This window comes from Mustela putorius, unplaced genomic scaffold (genome assembly GCF_011764305.1).
Source record: "Mustela putorius furo isolate JIRA1106 unplaced genomic scaffold, ASM1176430v1.1 tig00537227_pilon_pilon_pilon, whole genome shotgun sequence".
Classification (NCBI taxonomy): Eukaryota; Metazoa; Chordata; class Mammalia; order Carnivora; family Mustelidae; genus Mustela; species Mustela putorius.
Genome location: NW_025422368.1, coordinates 5,918,357 through 5,945,932, shown reverse-complemented (window position 1 = coordinate 5,945,932; position 27,576 = coordinate 5,918,357). Strand labels below are relative to the sequence as shown.

The 27,576-nt window shown below is 59.0% G+C and overlaps 2 protein-coding genes across 8 annotated transcripts; one reads left to right on the top strand and one right to left on the bottom strand.

The window, feature by feature from the left end:
- The first annotated feature begins 1,230 nt into the window (after window positions 1-1,230).
- On the top strand, window positions 1,231-18,037 carry KCNH3 (potassium voltage-gated channel subfamily H member 3). Of its 4 annotated transcripts, none has more exons than XM_004778870.3 (15): window positions 1,231-1,363; window positions 2,812-3,045; window positions 3,526-3,660; window positions 4,449-4,582; window positions 5,020-5,263; window positions 5,645-5,802; window positions 5,890-6,097; window positions 9,825-10,106; window positions 10,360-10,559; window positions 10,976-11,225; window positions 14,574-14,791; window positions 15,479-15,810; window positions 16,195-16,301; window positions 16,913-16,989; window positions 17,102-18,037. In XM_004778870.3, exons 1-15 carry the CDS (start codon window positions 1,288-1,290, stop codon window positions 17,696-17,698), a joined length of 3,252 nt encoding a protein of 1,083 aa, XP_004778927.1. In that variant the 5' UTR covers window positions 1,231-1,287; the 3' UTR covers window positions 17,699-18,037. The 4 variants fall into 4 exon arrangements, with proteins under 4 accessions (XP_004778927.1, XP_012904630.1, XP_012904629.1 ...); XM_013049175.2 differs by having other exon boundaries at window positions 1,249-1,363; window positions 2,982-3,045; XM_045073164.1 differs by having other exon boundaries at window positions 1,249-1,363; window positions 2,816-3,045.
- Window positions 18,028-27,333, bottom strand: MCRS1 (microspherule protein 1). Of its 4 annotated transcripts, none has more exons than XM_045073176.1 (15): window positions 27,164-27,281; window positions 25,454-25,982; window positions 25,197-25,335; window positions 24,694-24,832; window positions 23,915-24,073; window positions 23,652-23,761; window positions 22,616-22,724; window positions 22,236-22,374; window positions 20,018-20,093; window positions 19,675-19,703; window positions 19,466-19,558; window positions 19,201-19,283; window positions 18,932-19,019; window positions 18,595-18,722; window positions 18,028-18,468 (listed from the first exon to the last, which is right to left on the bottom strand). In XM_045073176.1, the coding sequence occupies exons 2-15, from the start codon at window positions 25,473-25,475 to the stop codon at window positions 18,382-18,384; spliced, it is 1,401 nt and encodes a 466-aa protein (XP_044929111.1). In that variant the 5' UTR covers window positions 25,476-25,982; window positions 27,164-27,281; the 3' UTR covers window positions 18,028-18,381. The 4 variants fall into 4 exon arrangements, with proteins under 4 accessions (XP_044929111.1, XP_044929109.1, XP_004778929.1 ...); XM_045073174.1 differs by having other exon boundaries at window positions 25,531-25,982; XM_004778872.3 differs by having other exon boundaries at window positions 25,863-25,982.
- Window positions 27,334-27,576: the final 243 nt, after the last annotated feature.

The window sequence follows — 27,576 nt, the reverse complement described above, 5'->3', positions numbered from 1 at the left end:
CCCCGCTCGCAAGGACCTACACGCACCGGGTTTGGAAGTTCTCCCAGTGTCTGACGTCCTACCCGTCCGCTGAATTTGCAACCTGACCCTCTGGGGCAGCCTGAGGGGCCGGAGGCGACAAATAATAGAAATATAGGGGCGGGAAGAAGGACCTAGGGTTACTCCCCTCCCTCGGACACCCTTTACACACACACACACACACACACACACTGGTACTCGCCGAGAGTTTCTCACCCTTACTTCCAGGGCTACCCACCCTCCAGTTTCCTGACAGCTCCCGCCAGCAGCTGCACCTCTCAGGGATGAGGGTCAAGTTGAGGCAGAGAAAGGCCTGGATGCCCAGAGGCTGTGTTTAGACACCACCCTCCCCATCTCCTTTTAGACTTTCCTGTACAGTCGGGGTCCCTCTAGGGCCCGCGACCTCCACCAACTCCCGGCCTTCCCCCACCTCCGCCCAGATGCCCAGTCCCCTTTCCCACTACATTTTTCCTCGGGGAAAACGTCTTCTAAAACAGCCCCAGCCCCGCCGCTCACCCCCCGCCGGAGCTCTCCTCTGGTCCCTCCGGGGGAGGAGAGTCTGCGAGGCTCTGTGCGAACCCCCATGCTGCAGAGAAAGACGCCTCGCCCCTGCGCTGACTCAGCCCTAGCGGGACCAGGCGCTTGCCGGTCTCCTCCGAGGGGCGGGCGGGGCGGCTTGGGGCGGCTCGGGCGGCCGCCGCGGCGGGGGATAGAGGGGCCACCGCCTCCCCCTGCCCCCACCGAGGTCCCGAGGGGAGGGGATCCCTAGGCGGGAGGCCTGTCCCTTTAAGGAGGCGGCCCTGCCTGGGTGTGCCCGTCTCCATGGTTACCCCGGTGCAGGCGGCGGGCGCCGGAGGGAGGGAGGCTGCCGCCTCTCCCCGACAGACGGAGGGAGCTGCGGGAACCCGGCGCCAAACGGAGCCCGAGCGGGAGCCGACCCGCGGCCGAAACGGGAGACACTGCTGCCGCCGCAGCCGCCGCCGCGAGCGGAAGGTGCGGAGAGCGCAGCAGGCGCCGAGCCGGGGGCCCGGGATTCGTGGGCGGCCAGGACGCGAGAGGCCGCGCGCCATGCTCCGGGCCCCGACGGCGGGGACGCCCCCTCGCGCACCGGCTGCTGGCCGGGCCTGCCAACCCGGGGTGGGCTTCGGCCTCCGACGGCTGCGCTAGGGGGCGCGGGGCCCGGCGGGGGGCGGCCGAGCTGGGCGCCCTCCCCCGGTGCTGAGCCCCCGCGCCCCGGAGGGATGGGGCGGGCGGCTACGGCCGCCTAAGATGCCGGCCATGCGGGGACTCCTGGCGCCGCAGAACACCTTCCTGGACACCATCGCCACGCGCTTCGACGGCACGCGTGAGTCTGACCTCCGCCCCACTGGCTCCCAGGGAAGCCAATTCCTGCCAGGGTTCCCGCAGGTCCCGCACCCCGGCATCTCGGCTTGGTGCCCTCTCTGTTCTCACCTTCCCTCCCCAACGCCGGCTTTCAGCCTGGACCACCATCTCCTTCCAGACGCCGTTGCTCAAAGGTTCAGGGTGCAGTCTGCCCAGGTTGGGCAAAACGGCCAAAAGTCTCCGGGTTTAGGGCCCAGGATGCCATTTGTTGGCGAGGGCGCGCACCCCGACCTAGTCAGTCTAACTCACCCCATCCCTGTGTCTGGCGCTGTCCTACCTACTACCATGGAAGTGGCCAGTGGGGGGTGAGGCAGAGGAGCGGTGCTCAGGGAACCCAGAGGGTTCAAAAGCCCGATTTAGAAAAGAGGTTTGCAAAAGGAGGTAGAGTAGGTGGGATTAGGATTGCACTGTTAGTCCAAGCTCACCTCACCGCCTAAACTCCTCAGCCTAAACCTGCAGAGCCCCTCTAGACCCAAAAAGCTAGGTTTGGATACTCCTACCAAGACTGCAGAAGTTTGCAGTAGGTGACCAGAGCTTCTGGATCCTGGGTTCCCAGGGCTCTGAACACAGGGAAAGTGATGCAAACCCCCTCCCTCCTTCTCCTCCTTCACACTCACACCCAGTGGGGCTTACCAGCTCTCTGCCTATCATCCTCCACGGTCTTGCAGTTCCTTATAGGGGGTGGGAACCCATCACTGAGCACCCCCCTACACACGCGTGTGCGCACGCACACACACACACACACACACACACACTGGCTTCTCCATCTGCTTTGCCCTGCTCTTGGCTCCCGCAGCCTGCTGATTCAGTGCCCCCCACTCCCCAATACGTTCCTGGCTCCAGGCTGTGCTGTTCAGCTACCATCCTTACACCCCCATTCTCGATCACACTCACTAATTCCTGAGCCAGGTCCAGCAGCTGGGACTCACACAGGGAGAGCAGAATGGGTGGTGGCCTGGACTGCCTCCCATCCAGGTGAGTCCCCGTGAGAGGAGCCCCATAGCCACCCTGGGTACCTAGCTGGTGAGTGAACCTGGCAGAGGTAGGAGTAGGGCTGAGGCTGCCTAGAGCTGGTTGTGCAGTCCCCCCTTGGACATCCCCAACCCTAGCCTTACCCCAAGCTGCTCAGGACACAGTGCAGAAGACACAGTTCCTACACAGGGCTTCATTCACCAACACTGTGTTCACATGGGTTGATTCCACTGCTAGGAGTGGTCTCTGTCCGTAAGTGACACACTGACTCCTGTTTATAAACAGTGCCTGCCCTAACCCCTGGACACACACACACACACACACACGGGTCTTGGGCTTTGTGACACCCACCCTTTGGTTGCAGGCATTTAGGAAAGGGGGTTGGCAGTCCCTGGGCCCCTTCACAGCATGCTTCCTCTGAGAGGTGCTCTCTTGCAGACAGTAACTTCGTGCTGGGCAACGCCCAGGTGACGGGGCTCTTCCCCGTGGTCTACTGCTCTGATGGCTTCTGCGACCTCACGGGTTTCTCCCGGGCCGAGGTCATGCAGCGGGGCTGCGCCTGCTCCTTCCTCTATGGGCCAGACACCAGTGAGCTTGTCCGCCAACAGATCCGCAAGGCCCTGGATGAGCACAAGGAGTTCAAGGCTGAGCTGATCCTGTACCGGAAGAGCGGTGAGGGCCCGCCTGGCCAGCCCGCCTCACTCTAGAGGTCTCACCCAGCCTGGCACCCACTCCATCTACTGTCCCAGTGTTCCATCCCCATCATCTCCATCTCCCCATCTCGCCCCATCTTCCCACTTACCCGCTTCCTTCTCCACCCGCCTGGCTTCTCCACAGCGCCTGGCTTCTCTCTTCCTTCCTCACCTCAGCCTCTCCTCAATTTCCAATCTTTGGTTTTTCACCCGAGCAGAAAAGTGTCCCCGTCTCAGCAGGACAGAGCTATGAGCACATATGTCTGATGGCCATCTCTGCTCTCCCTTGCCTTCCCCGACCCTGTCCGTCAAGCCCTGTCCTGAATGGAGCCAGGCTGCCCCTCCCCTCCCAGGAAAGCCCTGATCCTGCCTGTGTCTTGGCCAGGGCTGGCAGTAGGACCTCTGTCACCTCGGGCAAGGTGGCGAATAGGAGCTGGGCTGAGTCTGTCTTTGTGCCCAGGGCTCCCGTTCTGGTGTCTCCTGGATGTCATACCCATAAAGAATGAGAAAGGGGAGGTGGCCCTCTTCCTGGTCTCTCACAAGGATATCAGCGACACCAAGAACCGAGGGGGTCCTGACAACTGGAAGGAGAGAGGTGGGTGCCTGTGGGGCTGCTGATTTAGTAGCCACAGCTGGCTGGTGTATTGGATACCTCAGGCCTGGGCAGGGGTGTTCGCACTCAGCTTGCATTCGTGGGTCCCCCCACCCTCTTGCATTCATTAACTCCTTTGCTGGGTGAGAGGCCTGTGCTGCTCTCATTTCCACATGCCCAGGTATGGAAAGCTTGTTTCTAAACAGACGCCTTGAGACAAAGTTGGAGATTTAAAGTCCACTTTACTAAGAAATTGAAAGCAAGCAGATGCCCCTAGTGCCGGTGAAGTACCATTTCCTGACCAATTAGTGAGGCTGAGCACAGACCCACCTGGTTCCTCTCCCTCCCACTGACCTGACTGGAGCCCAAGAGCTGATGGAGGCCTTTGACCAGCTCAGAAAGCTGTCATCAGAAGCTGGCTTTACCCCTGGGGATGCCGGGGGTACTGTCCATTCCCCACTCCCCCCACCCAGCCCTGGGATGCACCTCCATACTCCTTTCTCAGGCCTTTCCCTATGGAGATCCTCTCCTGCCTGTTCCTTGATCCAGACCTCCTTCTGCTGGAAGCAGGCATGGGGAGCCATGTCTAGAAGCACCCACAGGACTGCCCATTGCTGGCACTGGCGAATGCCCCTTGAGATGAGGAAGCTGGAGCCCTCCAGCTCTAAACAGACTAACTGGTCCCTGAGTCAGTCCAGCTCGTGGGCCAGCAACCGGTGTCCTACACTCAAGACCCTGGCTGGGGTGTGCAGGCACTCCCCCCATCAGCCTCATGGGTTCCTCTTTCGCAGGTGGTGGCCGGCGCCGATATGGCCGGGGAAGAGCCAAAGGCTTCAATGCCAACCGGCGGCGGAGCCGAGCTGTGCTCTACCACCTGTCCGGGCACCTGCAGAAACAGCCCAAGGGCAAGCACAAGCTCAATAAGGTGGATTGTGCACAAGGGTGTGTGTTTGGGGGGCAGAGTAGGGGCAAGCTGAGGAGATGGAGGAGAGGAACTAAGCCCACCAGAGAGAGGATGTCCAGGGGACGACCCAGGCCCCAACAGCACTTTGGGGGTGGGGGCAGAGGGAGGGAAGGAATGTCAGATATCTGATCCATCAAAGATACAATCTTGGCCCTGGCTCCTCAGGGCCAAGATCAATATTGGCTCCTCTCCCAAGCAGTGGTGTGACCTCAGCTAAGTCAGTGGCCTCTCTGATCCTCAGTGTTCTGATCTGTAACATGGGGACTCTAATGCCTGTGTCGGGGTAGCTTTGAGTATGCAGGGAGAGAAAGGAGGTTCATGCCTGCCCCACACCCCATCCAAACTCAGCCTCTGCCAATTTCCTGTCCTTCTGGCCTGACCTGCCCTGCTGCACTCAGGGGGTATTCGGGGAGAAGCCAAACTTGCCCGAGTACAAAGTAGCCGCCATCCGAAAGTCGCCTTTCATCCTGCTGCACTGTGGGGCACTGAGGGCCACTTGGGACGGCTTCATCCTGCTTGCGACCCTCTACGTGGCTGTCACCGTGCCCTACAGCGTGTGTGTGAGCACAGCCCGGGAGCCCAGTGCCGCCCGCAGTGCCCCCAGCATCTGTGATCTGGCTGTGGAGGTCCTCTTCATTCTTGGTACGTGTGCCCTGTGCTTCCCACCCTACCCTGTGCCGGGCACCCCTCAGGGTCTGATGGGGAAAGTCTGTGTGACTTCCGTGCCTGCTGACAAATGTCCCCCATGCCGCCCCCCTGTTTGTGACCTGTGGGCTTTGAAAGCAAACCTAGATTCCAAACATGCCTCTACTGCTAATGGGTTATGGGACCCTGAGCCAATCGTTGCCTCTCCGCGCCTCAGTTTTTCCCTCCATCAAAGATGCACAACAGTGTCCACCCTTTAGAGTTCTGTGCAAAGTAAGATGGTCGGGGGCCCAGGCCACTGTCAGATACTGAGCAGGAGCCCAGGAAGCAGGGTGTCCTCTGGAACCTGGCGCTGAGTCCCACCCGGACTTCCTGCAGACATCGTGCTGAACTTCCGTACCACGTTCGTGTCCAAGTCGGGCCAGGTGGTGTTTGCCCCAAAGTCCATCTGCCTCCACTACGTCACCACCTGGTTCCTGCTGGATGTCATCGCTGCGCTGCCCTTCGACCTGCTACATGCCTTCAAGGTCAATGTGGTCAGTGCAGCCGGGCTGGGTGGGCTTTGGGACCGGGTGGGTAGGCCTGGGCCCAGGATGACCTCCCTGTCTCTCCCCATCCCCCAGTACTTTGGGGCCCACCTGCTGAAGACCGTGCGGCTGCTGCGGCTGCTGCGGCTGCTCCCGCGGCTAGACCGCTACTCCCAGTACAGCGCCGTGGTGCTCACCCTGCTCATGGCCGTGTTCGCTCTGCTCGCCCACTGGGTGGCCTGCGTCTGGTTCTACATCGGCCAGCGGGAGATCGAGAGCAGTGCCTCAGAGCTGCCAGAGATTGGTACTGGAGGCTCCTGGAGGGCGGGGGCGAGTGTCCCTGTGTGTGCCAGAGGAGCATGTCTACGTGTGTGTGTGTGTGTGTGTGTGTATCAGGGAAACGGGAGTCCCGGTGTGTGTTTCTGAGCTGACATGAGGAGTCAGGGATGTGCGTGCAAGTCGGCCTCGGCAAGGGTATTTGGGGGGTTTGGGCAAGTGGGTGTGTGTGTGTGTGTGTGAGGAGAATGTGGGTGCTGGCATGAGTGTGTGCATGGAGGAGTGTGACAGAGCCACCACTCTGAGGCAGGCCTGCTCTTTAGCAGTCAGCCACAGCTGTGAGAGCTCCATGGGCTGCCCAGGGGAGTCCTCTTCACCCGTCACAACCTCCTTGTGGCCTTAGCTTTTGTCACCTTCTCCAGGCCCTTGCTCAGCCGAGAACCACACCCCTCTCAGGAGAAGATTTGCAGGGAGCCGCTGCCCTCCTGGGTACCTATGAGGCCTGGTGCCATCCCATCGCCCTCTCGAAATCTCCCCAAGTACCTGGCCTGCCGAGCCCTTCCCCACTCCAGTTACCTCTTGCCCCGGCTCTCTCAGCTGCGGCTCCTCCCTCCCCCAGGCCTAAAATGCAGCCTTTCTCTGCGCGGCGGGTGCCTTCACTCTCCTTCACTTCACCTCCATTTCCACTCCTCCCCCTCTTCACCTCCCACTCACATCTTCACTTCTGCCAGCAAGGCTCCCACCCCCACCTCTCCACCCAGAATGACAGCTGGCAGGTCACCGGGACCTTCTGGGGCCAAATCTCCTTGGTGTCCCGTGGCACCCAACCCTGCTGACCACACTCCTTTGAACCGCTCTGCCTCCGCCCTGAGCAACACGGCCCTCACCAGCCTCCTTTGGGCCGGCCTGTCTCTTCCTCTCACCTCATGCTGTGTGATCCCACGGGCGCCACAACACCATCTCAACTTCTCTCCTTCCCCTAACTCCAAACCATTTCGTGCCCACCTGTTCTAATTCTTCATACCCTGAGGCCCCCAAACCGAACACACCTCCTTCCTCCCATGCTCTCCAGCCTTCTGGTGGCTTCCCAGGAACTGGCCTGTAGTGCCTGTTCTAGTCAGTGGGCAACAGGCCAGGGGCTCACCTGGCCTGGCCATCTGCTCCTTGGTGGGATCAGCAGGAGGGCAGGTGGGCCTTAGAAACATGCTCTGATCGGTTCCCAGGGACAAGGAGGCTCCTGCAAACCCTCTCTCCACTGCCAAACCCATGGAGACTGGTGCGTGGCCCAGAGGCCCACGCGGGTATTCCCCAAAGCTCTAGTTGCCGAGGACATGGAACCGGGATACTCCAGGCAGTGTCAGCTCCTTGGCACCTGCCCTTCCCAGAGGGAGGCTGTGGTGGAGGCGGCTCCGGGGGCCAGACGGCCACCCAGCAAACACAGTCAGTGGGCTGGAAGGTAGATAACCCTGATCCCGAGGTGGGCTCAGACACCCAGTCCCTGGGTCAGTTCACTCCCACACAGGACCCAGATGCTCCAAGTCATGCATCAAATGGCTCCTTTGTTCTGACACCCTGACAGGGGGCGCTCAGCTGACATGAAGAGTATCTTTGGCTCTAGGAGGGGCTTGGATCTCACTGTGGAGAACACGGGCAAGTGGGAGGCAGGCTGTTTTGCCTGTTAAATCTAGCACCCTTGACCCCAAGCTTTCAAGTAATTTCATTCTATTGTGGGCTGGTTCTAGCTCACATTAGGGGAGTTTCCAAGTCCTTCACATCATCCGCTCCTCCTTTCTGCAGAGAAAGGACTCCCCAGATGGGTCAGAGCCACACCCGGGACCTCCCAGAGCCCAGCCTCAGAAGGGATGTCTGGAGGGGGGGAGTGGTGCCCCCTCCTGGTCCAGCTCTGGTGGGAGGTGCCTTGTCTGGCTTCCCTGCCTTGGTTCTGGGGCTCCTGTGGGCATGGTATAGACACAGAGTCCCTTCTTCCGATTCCCATCAGCCCAGTAGCAATGGGCCCAATTTTCAAACGATGGTGCGAGATACTGAGGGAGCTCACTCAGGGCGTTCCTCCACCAGCCTCCAGAGCAGCCTGCCCACATCACCAGCTCCGGCAGCTGCCGGGGCCCCATAGCCAGAACAGAGGACAGGCCCCCCAGCCGCCTTCCCTCATCCTTCTGCTTCTCACCCTTGACCCCCACCCTCCTTACCTGACAACTGGCTTCAGGTCAGAGGCCCAACTGAATAGCAGCTGAGGAGTTTTGAGCAGGAGGGCGAGTCCTCACCTTGGCTCAGGCCTTAACATATCTTCCCAAATTCCTTAGGCAAGAATTTGACACCCCCAGTGCAGACCCCACGTTCTAGCTAATTTCCAGCTATTTGCTTGCACTTGTCTCCATCTCTAGCATTGACCCACTATGGCCTTTCCCTAGATCAGGAACAACCTTTTCTCAGTTTCTTTGATTCAAAACACTACCCATCCGCTGAGACCAAACACCAGTATCACCTCTTTCAGGAAAGCCTCTGGCCCTAACCCACAGCGTGTTGGCTTGAGCCCCAGCACGTGGCCTGCGGGTGTTGTGCAGGAGGCCCATGTATGTGCAACTGCTGAATGAACGGCTCCCAGCATGAGGGGGAGATGTGGCAATCTCCGGGAGCAGCGTGTGTAAGGGGTTAGGGAGATTGTGGTTCAGGGAGGCTGAGTATGTCCAGGAGGAAGGGGCTGAGTGCACACAGAGAGGCAGAGGCAAGCTCCCTAGCCTCCTCTGCACTTGCCCTCCGTGTCTCTGCTCTAGATCTGCCCTCCCTCCCTTGCTCCTCTGACTCCCAGCTCTGCCAGGACCCCTGAGGCCCCCGTGGACCCCAGGAATCCCCGTCCAATACCCAACAACTCCCACAACCTTCCATCTAGGCTCCCGAGTCACTTGGAGTAGCCAAAGCTCCTGAGAGACCCAGTACACGGGCCCACTTCCTGCCCAGGCCAGACAGAGAACGTGGGGTTGATGGAGACTGGAGCAGTGTCCAGCTTCTGCCAGTGTCCCAGGCTGGCCCGTGTCCACACATGTGCTCAAGAGCCTCAGTGTATGTCCAGGGGCCTGCCTCCCTGTGGCCTTTGAGTGTGCTCACCTGTGTGCTTGTGGTCACCTCTCCTACCCAGGTGTCCGAGTGCCAGCCCCTGTGTGCCCTTGTCTCTCTCCCAAGTGTGCGCAGGCTTTTTCCGTATGAGTGGCTGCGGCTGTGCATCTGTGAGTGTGTCCTCATCCTCTTGCCTGGGCGGAGCCTGACTGTGGCCTTAATAGTGCATATGCACGCGTTCACGTCAGCATGCCTGAGAACACGTACGTGGGGCTGCGTGGTCTGTGTGGTTGTGAGGATAGGTGAGGGTGAAGCGGCTTTCAGAGCAGGTGAGCTGAGAGAGAGCAGGAGGAGTCTGGGGGTATAGGGTAGAGGAGGCAGCCTCCAGCTGAGCCTGCTTCCTGGGAGTTGTGGCAGCCACAGGGAAGAGGGGCTGGTGCTCCTTGCTTGGCACCACCAGACCCCAGCTGAGGAGAGGGTAGCCTCGTCCTCCCGTGCTTGTCCTGGTCGGGGGCAGGGGTGTAGACTGGGTTGTGCTGGACAGCAGTGGAGGCAAGTGGCAGAGAAACCTGGGGGGTGGATCTGCATCCACGTGTCCCCCACAGAGGCCGGAGGGGGCCCCCACCTGGGCCTATAGGGTAGGCCTTGCGCCCCCGCTTAGGTGCGCCCATCCCTACCCCTAGGCTGGCTGCAGGAGCTGGCCCGCCGCCTGGAGACGCCCTACTACCTAGTGGGCCAGAGCCCAGCTACAGGGAACAGCTCGGGCCGCAGTGACAACTGTAGCAGCATCAGCGGGGAGGCCAATGGGACTGGACTGGAGCTCCTGGGCGGCCCCTCTCTTCGAAGCGCCTACATCACTTCCCTCTACTTCGCGCTCAGCAGCCTAACCAGCGTGGGCTTTGGCAATGTGTCCGCCAACACAGACACGGAGAAGATCTTCTCCATCTGCACCATGCTCATTGGCGGTGAGGCCCGCTCCCCTCTGGCCCCAGGCAGGCCTGGCTCCCCGCCTGCCCCAGGGGCCCAAAGTCCTTCCTAGAGTTTCTTGTGCTTTGGGGGACGCGGCTGGAGGAACACAGAACTAGGGCCAGGGGAGCCCACGTGGCTGCAGGACTCCGTGCCCGGCCCAGGCACCTGTGGGGGCGGGGACAGAGGACCCATGCGCCCAGCGCGGCGTCAGGCCCGCCCTGAGTGACCCCGTCTCGCCGCCCTCCCCAGCCCTGATGCACGCGGTGGTGTTTGGGAACGTGACGGCCATCATCCAGCGCATGTACGCCCGCCGCTTTCTGTACCACAGCCGCACCCGTGACCTGCGCGACTACATCCGCATCCACCGCATCCCCAAGCCGCTCAAGCAGCGCATGCTCGAGTACTTCCAGGCCACCTGGGCTGTGAACAACGGCATCGACACCACCGAGGTGCGCGCGCGGGTCTCTGGGCGGGGCCCTTCCGGACTTGGCTCCCTGGAGGAGTGCGTGCTTGGCCTCAAACCCCCAGCAGCGGGCTGGGGGGCAAGGAATGCGGAATTCTGGCTTCCGTGCTCCACTGGGGGGACCGGTAGTCTGGGGCAGAGGGCTCTCAAGAAGACTTGGAGGCCTTTTTGCACCCTTGTTAGGCCCGCAGGCTCTGCTCACGGACCTCCAGCTGGAGGCCTGCAGGAGGAAAGCGGAGCTGCTGGCCCCGGGTTGAAGTGATTGGGAAAAAGGCAGAGACAGTCCCTCTCACTGATTGTCCCCTTTGTGAAGCCTCAGATCCCTCCCGAACCTTCACTTTGCTCCCAAGGCTTGCGGTCCATTCTGCCACCACTGACCTCCCCACGTCCCCTACCCCCCAGCTGCTGCAGAGCCTCCCCGACGAGCTCCGGGCAGACATCGCCATGCACCTGCACAAGGAGGTTCTGCAGCTGCCCCTATTTGAGGCAGCGAGCCGTGGCTGCCTGCGAGCACTGTCCCTGGCCCTGAGGCCCGCCTTCTGCACGCCCGGCGAGTACCTCATCCACCAAGGGGACGCTCTCCAGGCCCTCTACTTTGTCTGCTCCGGCTCCATGGAGGTGCTCAAGGGCGGCACTGTGCTGGCAATCCTAGGTGTGTGTGGGCAGGAGGGGAAGCAGGCCTTTGTGGGAGGCGGGTGGGACCAGGGGGCCCCTCAGCAGAAACACGGAAAGAGGACGCGCTCCATGGAGGTGCTCAAGGGCGGCACTGTGCTGGCAGTCCTAGGTGTGTGTGGGCAGGAGGGGAAGCAGGCCTTTGTGGGAGGCGGGTGGGACCAGGGGGCCCCTCAGCAGAAACACGGAAAGAGGACGCAGGCAAGGCCACCCGAGGAACGTCTTGAGAGACAGCGGGGGATGGGGTCCGGAGGAGCCTCGGAGCCCTGGAGCCCCAGGCAGAGCGCATAGCATGCCCAGTGACCACCAGGTGGCAACACAAGGAGGAGGAAATTAGCCTGCAGGTGTGCAAGGCTCCCTGAGTGGGGATCAGCATTTACCCCTCAAGGGGGACGGCAGCGCTGGTGAAAGTGACTACTGTGAGGGGGCCGTGAGCGCTCTCCTGGTGGCTCGTGCACCAGCTCAGGCCAGAGGACCTGTCACAGAGTAGGCCCAGGGCTCCAATGCATGACAGCAGGGCTCAGGCTCTGCCTGTGTACTTCCTTCGTGGCAAAAGGAGGCCGAGATGGGTCAAGTCCCTGGACAAGGAATTAGAGGTCGCAGTTGTGGAATGGACATCCAAACAGTGCTGATACTGAGTCTCACAGCTGACCTGGCCCTTGGGTGCTTCAGCACATACAGACCTCACAAAACCCACGGCAGAGGCACTGGTGTTGTGCCTGTTTTGTGTGGAAGGAGTGGGAGGCTTGGAGAGGTTTATGAATGGGCAGGAGGAATTAGAACCTAGGCCATCAACCTCAGGCTTCATTCACTGTGCTCTCAGGTGCTTTGCTCGAGGGAGAGCTGTGTCCCAAAGAAAGGGCATGATTTCAGGGTGGCAGGATGCACACTCTAGGCTCTAGAAAGGAATACGCAATGCTTGGGAGACAGGGCTGCATGGGCTCCCAGCAGTGGCCCCAGCAGGTTGGAACTCTCTGATCTGCTTGGGTCCTGGAGGACCTCTCCTGGGGGATGAAAGGGAGGTGAATCCTCAGCCAAGGGCTCAGAGACTCACTGTGGAGATGGCTGAGTCCCAGGGGGCCTGAAGTTCGTCACTCACCTGGAGAATTAAGACCAGACACCCAGTAGCTACTGGGTGTTCCTCCTCTCTGTCTTGAGGAGGGTGATCTTCTGACAGGAAAAATACCCTCAAGAGGGTCTTAGAGGTAAGAGAGGCCAGAGGCTGTCCCACCTTTCACTTTGAGTCTTTTGTGACTTTGGCTTCTGGACCTAGATGCCTCTTATGCCAGGACTCTGAGCAGGTGAAATTGCGGCCACTCACACAGGGCTGGCAGGACTTAAGAAGTGATGGAGAACTGGAGAGATTCAGAAGGGCAAACAGATTTTGACAATCGCAGACTGGTCAAGACTGTCGACCAGATTATTAAACAGATGGTTTTCAGCTCAGAGCTGAGGCAGCAGTGAGGCTGGGAGCTGGCGTTCTTCCTGCAAGAGTGGCTCTTCATGGATGCCAGGCTCCAGGTTGCAGAAGAATCCTGTTCACTATGAAGACAGAGTCCCGAGAGTGTCCACCACCTGCTTCCCAGGCCTTTGCCTCACTGCCTGTGTACCTGGCACCAGGATTTTGCCCCTTTGGATCCATCCTGTCCCTGTCCATATGTTCCAGATGAACTTTCAGCTGTGGACTTGATGGGTCTGGACACTCTGGTGAAAGCCTGGTTCCCCACCCGCTGGTTTCCTGCTCTGCCTTCAGACCACCCCCACCTGCCTCCTTATCTGAACTTTGGGCGGGGCGGGGTGGGGGACAGCTTCTCGCCTGTTGCGGCCACGGAGGCTCAAGGTGCCTTGAGCAGTGTCTACTTTCGCCCTGACCTCCATGTATGGACTGACAGCTTGGCACACACAGTTGGCTGTCGGGGCAGGAGGCAAGAGAAGAGAGGCAGACTGGGGGCCCATGCCAGGAAGACCCGAGGGGGCTGGAGAGCTGAGCTAGAGTTCCCAGCCAGGAGGCCAGCCTGGAGAGTGGGCTCTGGTCTAAGACCAGTGGCATGGAGCTCTGTCATCGGTCCTGTCATGTTTTTCGATTCTGTCTCACCTTTTGGATGAAGACCAAAAATACACACTTCTCCTATTTCCAGATGACACACACGAGGAGAGAGCGCTCATTCATCAGAGGAGCACACTAAGATCCAAACAGCTCTCAGAAGGAACCAGAAGGATGGCCCCAAACCAAAATATGATCTAACAGCAGTGCCTTCTACACTTAAGTCTGAGCAAAAGTCCACGAACATTTACAAGAGGCAGCTAAGCTCAGTTATGTTGGCGGCAGGAGGCAGCCCGTGGCTGGGGGTGGGGATGGGGTGGGTGGGGGTTGGTGGCCGTGATCCGTGAGGAAAGGCTTTCCAGTCTTGTGAACTCTGACTGTGGACTGAGCTGTGTCGTGAGGGTGGTGAGCGCTGCTGCAGCGCCCACAGCACACCAGCTGGGAGTCATCTACAGGGAACTCTAGTCCAGAGGGTGAGGAAGGAAATGAGCTTTGATTGCTTGTCTCTGGGTCAGGCACTTTACCTACATGAACTCATTGAATCTTCACGTGTCCCTTATTGGAGACACCCTAGTTCATTGATTCTAAGATGCACATTTTTCCCCTACAATTTAACATCTCTGAGATTAGGACGCAGACTCTGATGCCACTTTACAATGCTGTCAGCCAGGTGGCAGCCTCAGCTGGCTGGTGGGAAAACCCTCCATTGACACCTTCTGGTAAGATCCAGAAAGCACCACGACTCAGTTCAACACAAAATCTGTCCTGCAAGCACCTGGGCTCCAGGAGATGAAGTCATGTGGCTGTTGGATATCACTATGCCCCACAGGGCCCTAACCTCCGGGTTTCTGGACAAGCCCCACCTGAATCACCTGTGAGGCTTGAAGTGTCAGACTGTGGGGTCTCCTATAGGTACTATGATTCCGTAGGTAGAGATGGGGCCTAGGAATGATTGGCTTACCATTTGTAAGGGTTTTGGAGCTATGGACAACTGGGGAACCATGAGAACTGGTGACTGCCCAGTTGTCTCAGGGCTAAAATTCAAATGGATCCAGCATGGTGGCTTTGATCCCAGATGTGCATTGAGTTCCGGGGTGTCCATGCATTTCACTGAAGAGCCGGAGGCAGGCAGCATGGGTCTGCTGGGGCCTGAGCCCCTCTGCTCCTCTCTGCTGGCTCTCAAGGCCCCACTGAACTCGCAGGGAAAGCTCAGCTGCCTCTGCTCGACTCCCATGTCCACAGGCTGAGAAGCAGGGCTCGCTGACTTGTGCTTCCACTTCCCAGGGAAGGGTGATCTGATTGGCTGCGAGCTGCCTCGGCGGGAGCAGGTGGTCAAGGCCAATGCTGATGTAAAGGGGCTGACCTACTGCGTCCTACAGTGTCTACAGCTTGCTGGGCTGCACGAGAGCCTTGCACTGTACCCCGAGTTTGCCCCACGCTTCAGCCGGGGCCTTCGAGGGGAGCTGAGCTACAACCTGGGTGCCGGTGGAGGCCCTGCAGAGGTGAGGGCGCTGGGAATGTGTGCAAGGGGCTGGGGCACCAGGGGCCTGACGCGGCGACATCCGGCCTGGTGCTACCACTCCTACACTTTGTGTGTGTGTGGGTCTACACTCTCCCATTTCCTGTCCCTTCACACCCACACTGTCCTTTAGCTCCCAGCCCTGCTGTGCTCTCCCTGGCCCATCTGAGGTCCACAGTGAAGTCTTCAGTGGTAGGGACTGAGGGCCACACATGAAGGATGGGACGCCTGGGTAGGGCCAGGCACTAGTCCTCCAGGCTGCCTCTGAAGAGCCCTGTGGCTCCCCTGCTTCTTCCCCATGAGGGAGAACTGCTCTGAGGGGCTTTGAATTTTCCTGGCTTCTATCCACTAATTCCAAACTTGTCTTTAGTATGGGGTTCTCCTGGATAGGTAGGTGAGCCTGAGGGACTAAGTCGATATGTGGTGTATCCACACTTGGCTGGGCAGCAAATTCCTTCAAGGCTCCGTGGCTTCGTGGTGGCAGAAAAGCTGTCCCCCACCCCCCAACACACATACACACCTGAGCCTCTGAGCCTCTGCGGGTGGGAGATAGCAGGCATCCAGCTTAACAAAGATGGTTCCTTATAGAGAGATGAGGTTGGGGTGGGGCAGGTGAGGGGGGCACAGGAGGGGCTATCCATACCGTTTCCCTGTCCCCCATGATCCGCAGGCAGACACCAGCTCCCTGAGTGGCGACAACACCCTTATGTCCACGCTGGAGGAGAAAGAGACGGACGGGGAGCAGGGCCCCACAGTCTCCCCAGCCCCGGCTGATGAGCCTTCCAGCCCCTTGCTGTCCCCTGGCTGCACTTCCTCCTCCTCAGCGGCTAAGCTGCTGTCCCCGCGTCGAACGGCGCCCCGGCCCAGGCTGCGGGGCAGAGGACGGCCGGGCAGGGCAGGGGCTTCACAGGCTGAGGCTGGCCCCTCTGTCCACCCTCGAAGCTTAGAGGGTCTGCAGCTGCCCTCTGTACCATGGAACATGCCCCCGGATCTGAGCCCCAGGTAAGCAGGCCCTGGGCCGATATACTCTGGCAGAGATGGTGGGGATGGGGCTGGGGCCCTGACCGGACACATTCCTCCCTCAGGTGCCCATCCTTCTATCCTAACCCATCCCTGCCTCCTCCAGGAAACCGTCTTGGGCCCCACCTTCCTGTGACCCCTCACCCCACCATTTGGTGCCTGGCCATTCACTGCCTAGAGTTCCCGCTGTGTCACTTGCTCAAGTTTAAATCCCTAGTGAAACTGTAAGCCCCTAGGGAAAGGGCCCAACTATGTTACCTGTCCCAGGCCCTGAGCGCCAGGCTCCTGCAGCATGTGTGTGTGGCCGCTGGGCCCTGCAGTGGCTGCCTGTGGACTGATCTGTTGCCCTGGCCCCCGTGTCCGCAGGGTAGTAGATGGCATTGAGGACGGCTGTGGCTCTGACCAGCCCAAGTTCTCCTTCCGTGTGGGGCAGTCGGGTCCAGAGTGCAGCAGTAGCCCCTCCCCGGGGCCAGGTACTGGGGACCGGGTCCCAGAGGGGGCAGCGGGAGGTCGGCAGGGCTGCCTCTTGGCCCTGTGAACCTCTAAGAAGGCAGCAGGGTCCAGACTTCTTGCCCTCTTGCCCTTCTCAATCTACATGGTTGGCAGGGACAGTTTGGGGGTGAAGACCCACACCTTACTGTCGGAAGGTGGACGGAGACGGGATTTGGATCCCAGCGGTCGGCTCTCCGGCAGCGGGATCTTGGTTCTTGCCCAGCTTCCAGCCTGTAATACGGTGGATGTGTGTGTTGAATCAGATGCTGCTGCTGGGACCCTGGGGAGGACAGAGGGCTGTGGGGAAAGCAGGGTTGTGGAAGTGGCCCCCAGCCAGGCCCTGCAGCCCTGAGAGTGGACCAAGGAATGAGCTCCCCGGAGTGGTCGCGTGCCTGGACAGGCACCAAGAGCAGCTTCCTGTTGCCCTGCGTCCCCTGGCAGTTTGGGCAGAATTCCCCAAATGGGGCAAGGCTGGAAGGCCAGGCCAGTCCTGCCAGGCCAGTGAGGTCTGTGCTAACTGGGGCCGAGGCCTGGACCCCATACCATCTCCTCCTCCCAGCGCCGGCTAGTAACCCCATCCTCCTGTTTGCAGAGAATGGCCTGCTCGCTGTCCCCCTGGGACCCGGTGAGGCAAGGAACACAGACACGCTGGATAAGCTGCGGCAAGCGGTGGGTGAGGGGCGAGCTGGGGGCAGGAGTGGAGAGGGGTGGGCACTGCAGGCTGTGGGAGGGCCAATCTCCTTTAACTGTATGTGCTTTCTTCCTCCCTCAACCCCCAAAGGTGACAGAGCTGTCTGAGCAGGTGCTGCAGATGCGGGAGGGCCTGCAGTCCCTTCGACAGGCTGTGCAGCAGGTCCTGGCGCCCCATGGGGAGGGCCCTTGCCCTCGGGCGTCGGGAGAGGGGCCATGCCTGTCCAGTGCCTCTGGGCTCTTGCAGCCTCTGTGTGTGGACACTGGGACATCCTCCTACTGCCTGCAGCCCCCAGCTGGCTCTGTCTTGAGTGGGACCTGGCCTCACCCTCGCCCAGGGCCCCCGCCCCTTGTGGCTGCCTGGCCCTGGGGCCCCCCGGCATCTCAGAGCTCCCCTTGGCCTCGGGCCACAGCTTTCTGGACCTCCACCTCTGACTCAGAGCCCCCGGGCTCAGGAGAACTCTGCCCCGAGCCTAGCACCCCTGGCTCCCCACCTGCTGAGGAAGGGACTAGGACTGGGCCCCCAGAGCCCACGCACCAGGCCGAGGCTGCTAGCACTGGAGAGCCCCCGCCAGGGTCTGGGGGCCTGGCCTTGCCTTGGGAACCCCATAGCCTGGAGATGGTGCTTATCGGCTGTCATGGCTCTGGCACAGTCCAGTGGACCCAAGAAGAGGGCACAGGGGTCTGACTGCTGGCCCAGGAACTCAGTGTTGCCAGACATGCTGCCATCTACTGCCCTCCTGGCCTCGGGGCAGAGGGAGGGTGGCAGCCACCCCTGGACTCTGTACTGCCCACTGGCTCAGGGCCCAGCCTGACTTTCAGTGGGCTGGAGCCTAAGGGGCAGGCCCCAGGCTGGGACTCTCTGGGCCCCTCCTCAGCCTACTCCTGTTTCCCTCTGCAGGATGGGAGACAGAGGCCTGAGGCCAGAGAGGGATTTGGTTATCCATCCCTTGCATGTGTCCCTGCCTCACCAGTCCCATTTTTTATATAAAAAAAAAATAATAAAATAAAAAGAGCTACTTTGGAACTTGGTGCTTTTTATTTACAAAAGAAAAATAATAAAGGAAAAGTCTGGAGCTAATCAGCTGGAGACAAAGGGACAAAGGTGGGAATCTGAGGGGAAGAGAATGGCGGCCTGCAGAGAGAGAAGGGGAGGGGCTCTGGCTCCAAGGAAGCCGGAGGGTCCCAGCCTCGAGGGGCTTCCCAAGGATCAGCCCTACTTTCCCAGAGAGGCTCTGATCAATGGGCCAGCAGTTGGGTCTCCTCCTGCCCACTATGGTTTTTCCAGGAGCCTGAGTTCCCAGCTCCAAGGGGCTGGAATGGCAGGGGAAACTGAGGCCAGAGAGAGCACATGGGTTCTGCCACCACTCCTCACTGTGGTGTGATCTTGGCAGCCTCGGCCCGAATAAGGGCAATGAGGTCCTGGTTGATGAGGAAGACGAATCTCAGGCTGGCAATCTATGGGCAGGAGAGAAGAGTGGCTTGAGGACAGGTGGGATTGGGGGCCAGGCCCCCCTCACGGCTCCCCATGCCCCTGCTCTCATCCCGTCCCCTCCACCTCCCTCCGCCTCCCTCCCAGCTCACCTCCACCACGGAGTTGTTGCTGAGGCGCCATTTGGAGCCACACAGCACAGGCCGTCCATCGATGTAGATGGGCCGCCGGCCCTCATTGGCAATGAAGAAGTCACCGTTATTTTTTAGCTTGATGACACCTGTGGGGATGGAGACATGAAGGCAGATGAGGAGACAGGGAAGGCCAGAAGAGGGCCTGCAGGCACCCTTGACTCTCAAGCTGGAGATCCTGAAATGCCAGCTGCTCTGCCCCAGCTGCTCCAGGAGGGTTCCCAGGGAGACCAAGCCACAGGGCCAGAGCGTGGCCTGAGGCTGGGAGGGACATCCTCGCATCGCTTCCTGCCAGTACCTTGCTTCCGGGAGATCTTCCAGGCCGGCCCCTCCAGAGACAGGTCCACGTCAATCTGGTTATCCTTGGTGGCTCTGCCCAGGGTGATCTGCGGAAATGGGGCAGGTGAGGGCTGGGACCTGAGGAATGGGTCTACACAAGCCAAGGGAAAGATGAAACATCAGGGACCAGACACGGAAAGGTCAGTGGGCACAGGGCTGGCGGCGGAGGGCTGCTTTCGGGAGGGGAGCCGCCTGCGGGAGGGGAGTTGATGGGCTGGGCCGCCTTACCTCCCGAGAACGCATCAGGTACCGCACCATCCGGCCCCGCAGCACCGCCAGTGTCTGGCTGTCGAAGTCCGGAGAGCTCATGCCTGTGACGGAGGAAGGCACTGAATCAGGCAGAGCCCACCCCTCAGGGACACGGGGCAGAGGGCAAGGATCCAGGGGCCGGGGAAAGGAGGGGGGTCCCCACCCCAGAAGCACAGGGGCTCAGGATGGGGCCACAGGAGCGGAGAGAGCAGAGGCACAGCCCTGCTGGCCCCGGCTTCCTCACCTGTGATGCTGTCAACCAGCACCTGCCACTTATGCAGCTCCTGCTCCAGCTGGCGGATCTCTCGCTTCTGGCGCCGGTCAGCCACGGTCAGCTCTGGGGTGAGGGGGGCGGCAAGGAGGGACACTCTGCGGCCAACAGCACCCTGTACTGGTCCTCTGTGCCGGCATGAGCTTCTATCCCCTAACTGTTCCCCCCCGGGGTACACTCACCATGTTCTAGGACCTCATCTCGCATGTCCCTGTGGGAGGAGAAGGACAAATCAGGATCCACCTCCGGCTCACCTGCCATTACCAGTAGGGGCTACTCAGTTCATTTGGGAGCCCTCAGTCCCTCAGCTGAGGAACCCAGGAGGCTGCTCCTCTGGCCTTGGACTAACCTCCACCCCCTAGGGTGGGGCAGGGACAGGGCAGCTCAGCAAGGAGACCAAGCAACAAGCTCAGTGTGGGCTGGCCTCAGTTCTCTGCAGGCAGGAGGCAGGGCCAGGTAGCCCGGAGTGCTCTGTCCCTGGGAGACATCCCACTCTATAACCTGCTTGGGGCCCTAGCCACTCACTTGAGCTTACTGTCATCAATCAGGTCCTCTGCGTCAGAAAAGTTGAGCACTTGGTCCCCCTTGGGCAGCGGCTGCACTGAATAAAGCACGGAGAGAAGGTCAGCGCCGCTGCTCCTCCTCCACATTATGCTGTGGACAATGACTAAACTAAGGGGACCAACTGGGAAGGCGGAGCCTGTGGAGACAGTTCTGCAGGGAGAGCAACAGGTAACAGAGCACAAGCCAGATTAGGCCGCCAGCTAGCTTGGCACAAAGGATTCCTGACCTGAACTAAGGGCAGAGATGGTTCTAGAAAGAAAAGAGAATTAAAGTTGACCTCCTGGGTGGGTTTTTCAGAGCGCAAAGGCTCTCCCATAGGCATGAACAAAGGGGGGAAGGCGCTGCTGTTAGCTCCCCTGCACACGTGACAAGAGGCCTCCATAACGAGGGCTCGTGACGGGACTCGGATTTAGGACAGACCCAGGATTCAATCTCTGCTCTCCTGATTCCAAATCCAAACTGTTCCTCTACCACATCACCAGCTCCCCGGGACAGTTTCTGCCACACTGGGCTGGAGGCAGGGGTACAGCTTGCTCCCCCAACTCCACAGAGGTGCCAGAAGAGCCGCCACGCCCCCTGCAGGGCACTTTCAAACTGCTGCCAGGACGTCTTACGGGTCACAAGATAAGTTCTCATTTTTTGCAAAAATGTGAAACGGAATAGAATATTAAGAGTCCATCACATATACTGAGAATAGTTTCATAAAAGTTTTTCAGGTTTTTCTCTGATCAAACTACAAAGGGACCGCGGCCTCAAACTCTGACAACTGCTGCCAGCTGCTTCCATGACTGTGTGTCATTCAGTGGCAGCAACCTAGTGGCCAGGATACAGCTGGTTGAGGAGTTTGTCAAACCCGGGGGTAAGGGGAGTCATCGCTGCCCACCAGGGAAGTGAGGGGGGGCTACACAGGAGCCACAAATTCTCCAGCCCCCCCCAACTCCCTGAGGTCAGACCATGTGGGAGACAAGGGACTGGGGTGTTCACCCCCACCGGCTCCCCTCCCCCCCGCCCTCCCGCCACAGCGGCCTACAATCTCACTAACCTAAAGTCAGCCGACTCGAGAGCTAAGCAGCGCATAGCCCTGTTCTCAGGACCTCCCGGCACTAGCCAGCCAAGGAGAAATCAAATCCCCACAGCCAAGACTCATGAAGAGAAAAATTAAATCCCAAAGTTACACAAATTAACTTTCAAAGAAGTTAGCTCTAGCAGCAAAAATAGAATTTACCCAGTGTCCAATCTCTGTAGGAATTCAATGACACCTGAGCCTGAGGCAGAAGCAGAGATATGAAAGTTGCAGGAATAAAGAGAGATGCCCACTAAATGCAGAGAACCTCAGGAAGAGAAGACACAGCTCTCCCTGACAAGATTTCCTAAAATACTCCTGCAGGAGTATCTCTTAATAACCGGAAGCAGTAGGACCCTGGGAGTAGGTGGAGGGCACAGGCACAGCCTAGTTTCCAGAACAGTATGAACAACTCTGGAGAAGATGCTGATGGGCAATACTGTCCAGAAGTGAGAGCACAGAGTGTCTGTACCATGATGTACAATGAAAGGCTGACCCCAGGGCCCAAGCAGAACTGATGAATAGCCTGCAGTTTAGTCAGCTAACCTTGCCAGTACCTGTCATTTGGAGTGAGAGCCTGCGGGTGAGGGAGGGGAAGCAGAGGGCCTTTGGGCCCATGGGAGAGGAGGAAGGCAGAGGGCCTGGATATGAAGGCCCAGTGGGGATTTCTGAATGGCTCCAAAGCAGCCAAAGGAAACAAGAAGGAATGTGCACAGAGGGAAGAGGCAGAAAGACTTAGAAAAAGTACCATCTCTAGGGAGGAAAATGAGGCAGGGTAAGCCAAGAAGGGAACTTTCACATTTTACTCATGTTTCAATGTCACTCATGAAAAATACATTATTTACGTAATGTAAACTATGTCAAAAATGACAAAACAAGAAGTGGGATACAACTCTGCCACTTGGAATCCCATTCAGGATTCCAGGGAAAGATACCCTTACCATGCTCCTGAATATCATTCTAACCACTTTCCTTCCTTCTGGAAGGCAGTGGTTTTGCTGCAAAGAGAGGTGCAAGACACTAGTGGCCACTAAGGGATCTGTTTCTGGGCACCTGTGAGCAGCTGTGCCCAGACCGGCTCATTCACCCACCCTGTCAGCTCCCGGAGCCAGTTACCTGTCTGGTCCTCCAGCAGGTAATACTGCTTCATGAGCTGCCAGTGGGCCTGCAGAGCCTTGGCCGTACGGGCCAGGTAGAAGGCATCAGGGTGTCTGTGCAGCAGGTCCTGGAACGTCTCCAAGGTGGGCTGACTGGTCTGGAGGGTAAGAGCCTGTTCTCAGCACCTAGGTTTTCTCATTCTTGTGTCTGCCAACCACACCCCTGGTCCCCATCAGGAGCCAGAAGAGGGAGCCAGTGTTGACTCTCTTTCTGAGACCCCAACCACAAAAGCCCCCGCAGGTACACAAGCACCAGCAGGGAAAGTTCTCAGGCAAAGGGGCCTCCCGTATCAGTAGTTTCCCCCGTGGTCAGGCCTCCACCCTACCCCTCAGCCTCACCGATCCCACTTTGCTCAGCAGCTGTTCCTCAGCCTTGCTAAACAAGGCCTTGCTCTGGATGGCAGCAATGGCTTCTGGGTGCAGCTGTCTCATGGCTTGGCAGGCCAGCCTAAGGAGTGCGGGGGTAAGAAAGAAGGCAGGGTGAAGGGCGGGTGTCAAGCAATCTGGGGTTCCTGGAGACCTTTGATATCCAGAACTAGAGGCCAGGCCCTCAACAGGAAGAGCCCAAGGCTTAGCACAGCACCTGGGGCTTCATGGGTTTACTGAGAGCATAACCCAGGCTACTCAGTCAACCGAGTTTCCGGTGTTTACCCCTTGAAGAGACTCAAAGGCACAGCCCCCAGAGGCCAGATGAGGGCTGCTGCTCCTGCCCCAGCTGCTGCTCCTGCCCCAAGACCTTCCTCTTTACATGGACAAAGCTGCCACCCACTGCCCAGCACATCCTCTTCCCAAAACTGAGCCCCATCCACTTCCTGGCCTATCAGGGCCCAGGCTACAGCTTAAGGTGTACAGGGATGGTGGAGCAGAAGATGGGTGCTAAGGACCCGACCAACTCTGATAACAATAAGCGAAGTGGGTGAGGAGGAAGAGCGCGCGCTACATGGGCATCCGGGTTTACTTGGAACTTAAGACTTTTAGGGGCCTTTGTGTTCTTTTGTTCCAGTTCCCTTTTATGGAAAAAGAAATTATGAGAGGTCAGTGTGGAAAGGTTGGGAAGTGACCTTCCCTAAACCACAATGCACACAGTGGTGGAACCAGGGCTCCTTGTGTTCATTGTGGTGTTTCCTACCATGCTGCCTTTTCAGCTTCCAGATCCCCTTGCTGCTGGCATCAAGCCAGGACCAGTAGTGTCGGTAGCAGGAAGAAGTTTCCCTCCCAAGCCTGGCTGGTTTCAATATCATCCCAGGGGATGCAAGGTCCCAAGAGCCCTGCCTCCTGGACCCCTCCCTTGGGCCCTTGTATAATTCTGTCTGTTCCAATTGCCAAATTCTGGTGCTCCCTGTACCTCCCTGCTGCTGGAGCCAGCCTCACTCACTTGGAGATGACAGGATCGTAGAGCAGGGCGTACCAGCGCTCCTGGACCTCCCGAAGGGTGAAGCGGCAGCTGAACTTCACGCCCAGGTGGACCGATGTCAGGTCATTGGTCTGCAATGCCCCAGATGGGTTCGCCTCAGCCTGAGAGCTGGCAAGAACCCTTCACTTGCCACCCCTAGGGTGCTGCTGGGCTAGTGTGGGGCCTGGGGACTGCAGGCTGGGGGAAGGAGGGTCGACCGTGCAACCCACGGTGGGAAGCACTACCTGTAGCACAGCGTTGATGAGCAGGAGATCGTCCGCAGGCTTCCAGCGGCCCAAATCCTTGGTCACCTGAAGTGGCTGTTTGCTCTTCTTCACACGCTTGGTGAGCCCAGGGGCTGGGGCGGGGCTGGGCGGCACAGGAGTGCTAGGGGCCTTGGACACCTGGGCAGGGAATGGGAAGAGAACGAGCTAAAAGCCAGCATCGGGGCAGCTCGGGCTTCAGGCCTTGAGCTTCCTGTACCGTGCATGGCAGCCCCAGTCCCACCTGACCATAAGCACCACAGGCAGGAGCTCAGCCTTCTAGCTCCCTCCATGCCCGAAATACTTCCACATGGTCCTTGAGCTTACGGGGTCTTCTCTTTGCTGGTGGCACCCTCAACCCCAGAGTGGAGGGCGGCCGGGGAGCATACCAGGAACCCACTCTGCCTGGTACGGTGTCTAGGGCCAGAGCGATGCCACCTGGGGGTTATTTTTACACCCAGCAATGCTGGGAACAGGCTGTCTGCTCCCAGAATAGATGCATGCTCTATGCCTCCCACACAGAATGTGATACAGGACGCACTGACAGCGTGTGAGTGTGTGTGTGTGTGTAGGGGGGGGCGGGTGCGGGAAGAAAGGGGGAATAGGGAGAAGTGAGGGCTCCCAGAAGGAAGGCAGCTGAGGTTGGGGCTGGGGCCACCAGATTTTCTCCCAAGTCTCCTCTGCACGGCTCCTGCCCGCTGGCAAAGGTGATAGGGAAACACAAAATCTGGCTCCTGCCCCCGCATCTCACAATCTCTCACCTTCTTCTTCTCGCTGGAGGAAGGTTCACTCCCTGAACAGCGGCCCGGTTCCACACCACTGGCCCCCTTTGCCCGGGTAGAGGACTTGGCCAAGCTGCTCTCCACCAGCTCATCATCAAACTTCTTCCTCTTGATGAACCTGTGGAGGGTCCTCCTCTGAGCACCCCTTGCCCCTTCCCCTTGTACCCATTTACACACACCCAGCCCCTGAAACGGCGCGGGTCCCGGCTGGGTGCGAACTGCTCTAGCGCCCTGGACGGGGCACAGAACTGCTCTATTCCTTGCCACTGAGATGACAGGGTACCGCACCACAGATTTCACGTCAAAGACCTAAGATCTCCCTCCCTTGCCCACATCCCACAGAGAGGGACCTGGCAGGAAAAGCACAAAGCTCTGCCAATACCCAGGCCCCATAGGGGCTCAAGCAATCATTCCCAACAGAGGTAAAGGCACGCAGCACCTAATGCCCTTGCCCAGACCCTGGCCCTTTGAACCCTTACTACCTGGAGGAGCTCCTCCGTTTTGGGATGGTGCCCAAGGCCTGAGAGGAAGCTCGCTTCTGCCCTGCCAGCGACTCCTCATCCTCTGAGCGGCTGGCAGTGCCTGATGCCATCAGAGATGAATCTAGCAGACCCTGAGAATCTAGAAAACAAGAAGCGGTGAACTCAGGTCTCCTAAGTGCCTAGCAGAGCCCTTAGCCTCCGAACACGGGACCCCTCCTCTGCCCCTCTTCCCCCAACCCTCTACCAGCCCTCCTGACCCTTCCCCTGCTTTCTTGACATTTGAAGTTTTCTGGTGGGAGTTCGTTGGCCATCCAGATCCCATCTGGGCTCAGACCTGGCCCAGACCTTCCTCGCTGGGCAGTTCTCCCGGTGCCACGTGTCATGTCGTGCAGCACATGGTGCTCAGGTCAGACTGGTGATGCCGACACACCGGGCTCTGGGCATAACTGCTCCCTCTGCCATCAAAATGCAGCCAGGCCAAAGAGCGGCAGCTCAACAGCAAGTCAGTCAACTGCGGCCTCTGCCGAGAGGTACGTGGGTGGTGCTGGCCCAGGGGGAGGTGGCAATGCCCAGCCAGGATGAAAAGACATACGTGCCAGGCACGGGGTAGAATCAGCAGATGCTTGGCGCCTGAGCGTTTGGGGAGCTGGCCTGGCCTCATACTACCTTTGTCCATCCTCTTACAGTCCCAAAGCCACTGGTTCCAAACCACAGGGCTAGGAGGAAGGGTCCCACAGGCTCATCCAAGGATTCTGACCAGGTAAGCTTAGAGGCTGAGAGGAGATTCTGCAAAGGAGAAATGAGGCTCCCTGAGGCACAGGTTTCCAACGGGCCAGCCTCACCCCCTTATCCTGGAAAGGCTCCCCCAGGATCCCACAAGCTAGGGAAGACACAAGAAGAGACACGAGGCTCTATTTCGCCAGTATGATGCTGATAAACCAACAGCTTTCTAAGAGTCACCAGCATCTCTGAGAATATAAAAGCTACGCCCTCCAAAAAAATGTACACATAGCATGTTAGTGGGTCCATGGACCTCTATGATTCTACTCAGAGTTGCAAGGTAAAGGGCCTCGACTATAAACCAACACGAAACAAGGGATTACTGGTTCACTTCTTATTGTCGCTGCCCATTCAGTTCAGCAGCACCCCCTTACCCTCCCAAGCCAAAGCAGGGAAACGGAGATAGAACTCCGATTAGCCCATCTCGCTCTTTTCGCCCCCCATCCCCCACAGCTCTGGCTGAAGATTCAGTGGGTGGTACCGCGTGGAAGCTAAAAAACGCGGTTTGGGAACTGATTAAGTTATCAACCGCCCTGGGGCGCCTGGTCCTAACCCCGGGAGAACTCTGGTACTGGGGACTCTCTGGGGCGTGGCGCTTGCGGGCCCCGCCCCTTCAGACCCAGGCGGCACTCCGCACAGCTTTCCCGCCCTGCCCCCAGGTGCGTTAGTCGAATCGCTCCGCTCAGCAGAATACCGCTGATATCTAAACACCTGGGGAGCAGGTGAAGGAACTGATTCCACGGGCTGACTGAGGCTAGGTCTCCACCCCCTATTTTCTTCCGCCCCCGTTCTCCACCGAGTGCACACCCAAGGTGGGGGATTAGTGCAGGTCTGTTTTTAGAGCTCGGGACGACAGAGGTGAAGTCAGCCCTGCAACTCAAAAGCAAAGCACCGAGTGCACCCCGATGCTTTCGCAGCCGTGGTTTAAGCCCCACGGGCTGGTGGCGAGGGAGGGAGAGTAACTCCCAGGCCAAGTCTCACCCCACCTTCGGCTTGCCACCTTTGCGCATGCGTAACATCTCGGACCAGATTCTGGTCCGGTCCGGCCCACGCATGCGCAGATTTTCGGGGCGCTACTGGGGCGGGGCCCCAAACATTGTGGGGGGTCTTTCCCCGGAGCACTCTGGAAAACTCCATTTCGCCCAAACTCTGTTCAGAACCCTCGGAAGCGAACCGCGAAGTCTCACCATTCCTAGGCTGCCAGCTCCAACAATTTCTCCGCGGCGACGGCAGCAGCCGCAGGGCCAAACCCGGCTTCCGTGAGTCACATCTACTTCCGGGTCTGAGAACTAGGGGCGGCGCGATCCCTTCCGGTTCTCTCCGGGAACGTGACGAAGGGGGCGTGGTCACAGCGGGGACTGAGTCACAGTTTTGCTAATAATCGAAATTAAAGGTTTTCCCAGTTGGGACAACATAGGAGGAAGCGTTAGGGATTCCGGGTCCCAGAAAGATCACTCGCTTGGAGAGAGTGGTTAAAGGGAAAGCCGAGACGGGGCGGGATAGGCGAGGGGCGGGTCTGGGGTAGGGCTGTGCCGGGAACTCTATTTCGGCTTCTGAATTCCCACAGGATGTAAGAATCTGTTAGTTTGGGGGCGATTGT